The sequence below is a fragment of the Hoplias malabaricus genome, chromosome 3, assembly GCF_029633855.1.
Source record: "Hoplias malabaricus isolate fHopMal1 chromosome 3, fHopMal1.hap1, whole genome shotgun sequence".
NCBI lineage: Eukaryota > Metazoa > Chordata > Actinopteri > Characiformes > Erythrinidae > Hoplias > Hoplias malabaricus.
Genome location: NC_089802.1, coordinates 75,359,628 through 75,361,540, shown reverse-complemented (window position 1 = coordinate 75,361,540; position 1,913 = coordinate 75,359,628). Strand labels below are relative to the sequence as shown.

Sequence of the window (1,913 nt, the reverse complement as noted above, 5' to 3'; positions counted from 1 at the left end):
AGTGAGTGGACACAGGGTTTAAAAACTCCAGCAGCACTGCTGTGTCTGATCCACTCTACACCAGCACAACACACACTAACACACCACCACCACTATAAAACATTCCTTATCACTGGAGAACAGCGTGGTAAGGGTGATAAAATAGTAAAATAGTGTGCAGAGCTGATTATATATATATATATATAATTAAAAATGTATTTACAATTTAAAATTAAACAGGAACAAAAAATGTATGTAGTGTATTATGAAGTGCTGCCGCCTGCGTCATCGCTGCACTTTGCTCTGATTGGTCGGGGGGAGTCACGTGATGAAAACACCGTGATGGCGGCGTCCGCGGCGGCTCGCGTCCTGAGTGTGCGGCTCGGTAAACTCGGGAAAGTCGGGAACGTGGGGAAAGTGTCTCCGGCGTGCAGCGTGTGTCCGCTTTACCGACTGAACGTGTGCAGCGGCGCGGTACTGAGTTCCCCTGGAGTGAGGAAAACCGCGGAGCTTTACTCCACACACAGAAACCTACAGACCTCCATCAGTGAGTCTTATCACCAACACTGTACTGTTTACATTAAAGGAGCACTTCACTCAGGCTTTAAAGAGGCAATAAGTCATTTCTACCTCTGTAGTGTTTATGAAAGTGACTGTCTAACTTTTTTACATTTGTTCTGTGGGGTGCAACTCACATGAGATGATGTCCCTGAATGAACTAATTTATGCTCCATGGAGCGGGTCCTCCCTCACGGGGCTGGCCCTGATGAATGGACCGGCAGAGACTATAGAAAATGACTTAAGCTGTTTCAGAATGGCTGCCTACGTACTATACAGCAGTCACTATACGATTGGCATTCAGTGAGTTAAACACAAATGAAATGTATTGTGTTTTTACATTTTTATATAATATAAATAGATAATATCCATACACAGAACTTATTGAACGCCCCTCACATTGTGCACTATTTTGGGGAACCTAATTCAGGAGAATAGTGAACAGTCTTGGACAGTACATCATCCAAAATGTTATATTCTTATTATACAATATAGTGAATAGGGGTACAGCATGTAGCATGTGGTCACCCCTTATTTTAACATATTATGGGCAGTTTGTGTAGTGTTTATCGCAAAACAAGAATAGGAATAAACATAACTGGACCATTCCCAGTGCCGAGGCTTGGCCGGAAGTGTGTTAATCCCAGGAGATATTTTGCATTGGGCAGGTGTCTACAAAGAGGCTGGAGTATTGTTTCAGCAGCTTGACCACAAAGTCCTGTATTGGAATATCAGGGGAATCTCATTACGAGAGCTTGGCTGAGAGACAAAAGTCCAGGCATGGCACTTAAAGAGATGAATTCGTCTTTGTTAGATTTACCGCTGAGGTGTTTACGCTCACGTTGTGGTCTCTTGTTTCAGATCGACACCAGAGTGAGGAGGGCAGCTCTAACGTGGAAGACACAGACGAGGATGTGTGCGTTGATTCAGCCTTCCTTATATCTTCATGTTATACACATCTTTGATTCTGTTGTGTATAAACACAGTGATCGAGCTTCAAGTTGATTGTTCAGCATTTGTAAAATATATAATGTGCATCAGTCAGCCATAAAATTAAGGACTTCTTGTTTCTTCAAACACTGTCCATTCCATCAGCTCCACTGACCACACAGGAGCACTTTGTAGTTGTATGATTAGAGAATGTAATCTGTCTGTGGCTCTGCATACTTTTATGTAACGTTAGAGACAGTGGCCCATTTGTTGCTGCCAGTGGCGGATGCTGGTCTTTCAAGGAGGGGAAGCTCAATTTCAGCCTCCATTATAAAATGTGTGGGTTTATTTATACGTAAATTCTACCCTCCGTTCCTTTTTAAGAAAATGATCTGTGACCCTGTCGTACCAACAAGGCGTCTTTTCCAGGGACTTGACTAGTGTCC

General features: G+C 43.1%; 1 protein-coding gene across 1 annotated transcript in view; it reads left to right on the top strand.

Annotated features, from left to right (window-relative positions):
* Window positions 1–281: 281 nt before the first annotated feature.
* Window positions 282–1,913, top strand: part of fdx2 (ferredoxin 2) — a 17,781-nt gene continuing 16,149 nt past the window's right edge. The window contains exons 1-2 of the mRNA XM_066663634.1: window positions 282–526; window positions 1,399–1,453. Of these exons, the coding sequence (XP_066519731.1) occupies window positions 322–526; window positions 1,399–1,453 (260 nt within the window). The 5' untranslated portion in view covers window positions 282–321. The remainder of the gene's footprint in view (window positions 527–1,398; window positions 1,454–1,913) is intronic.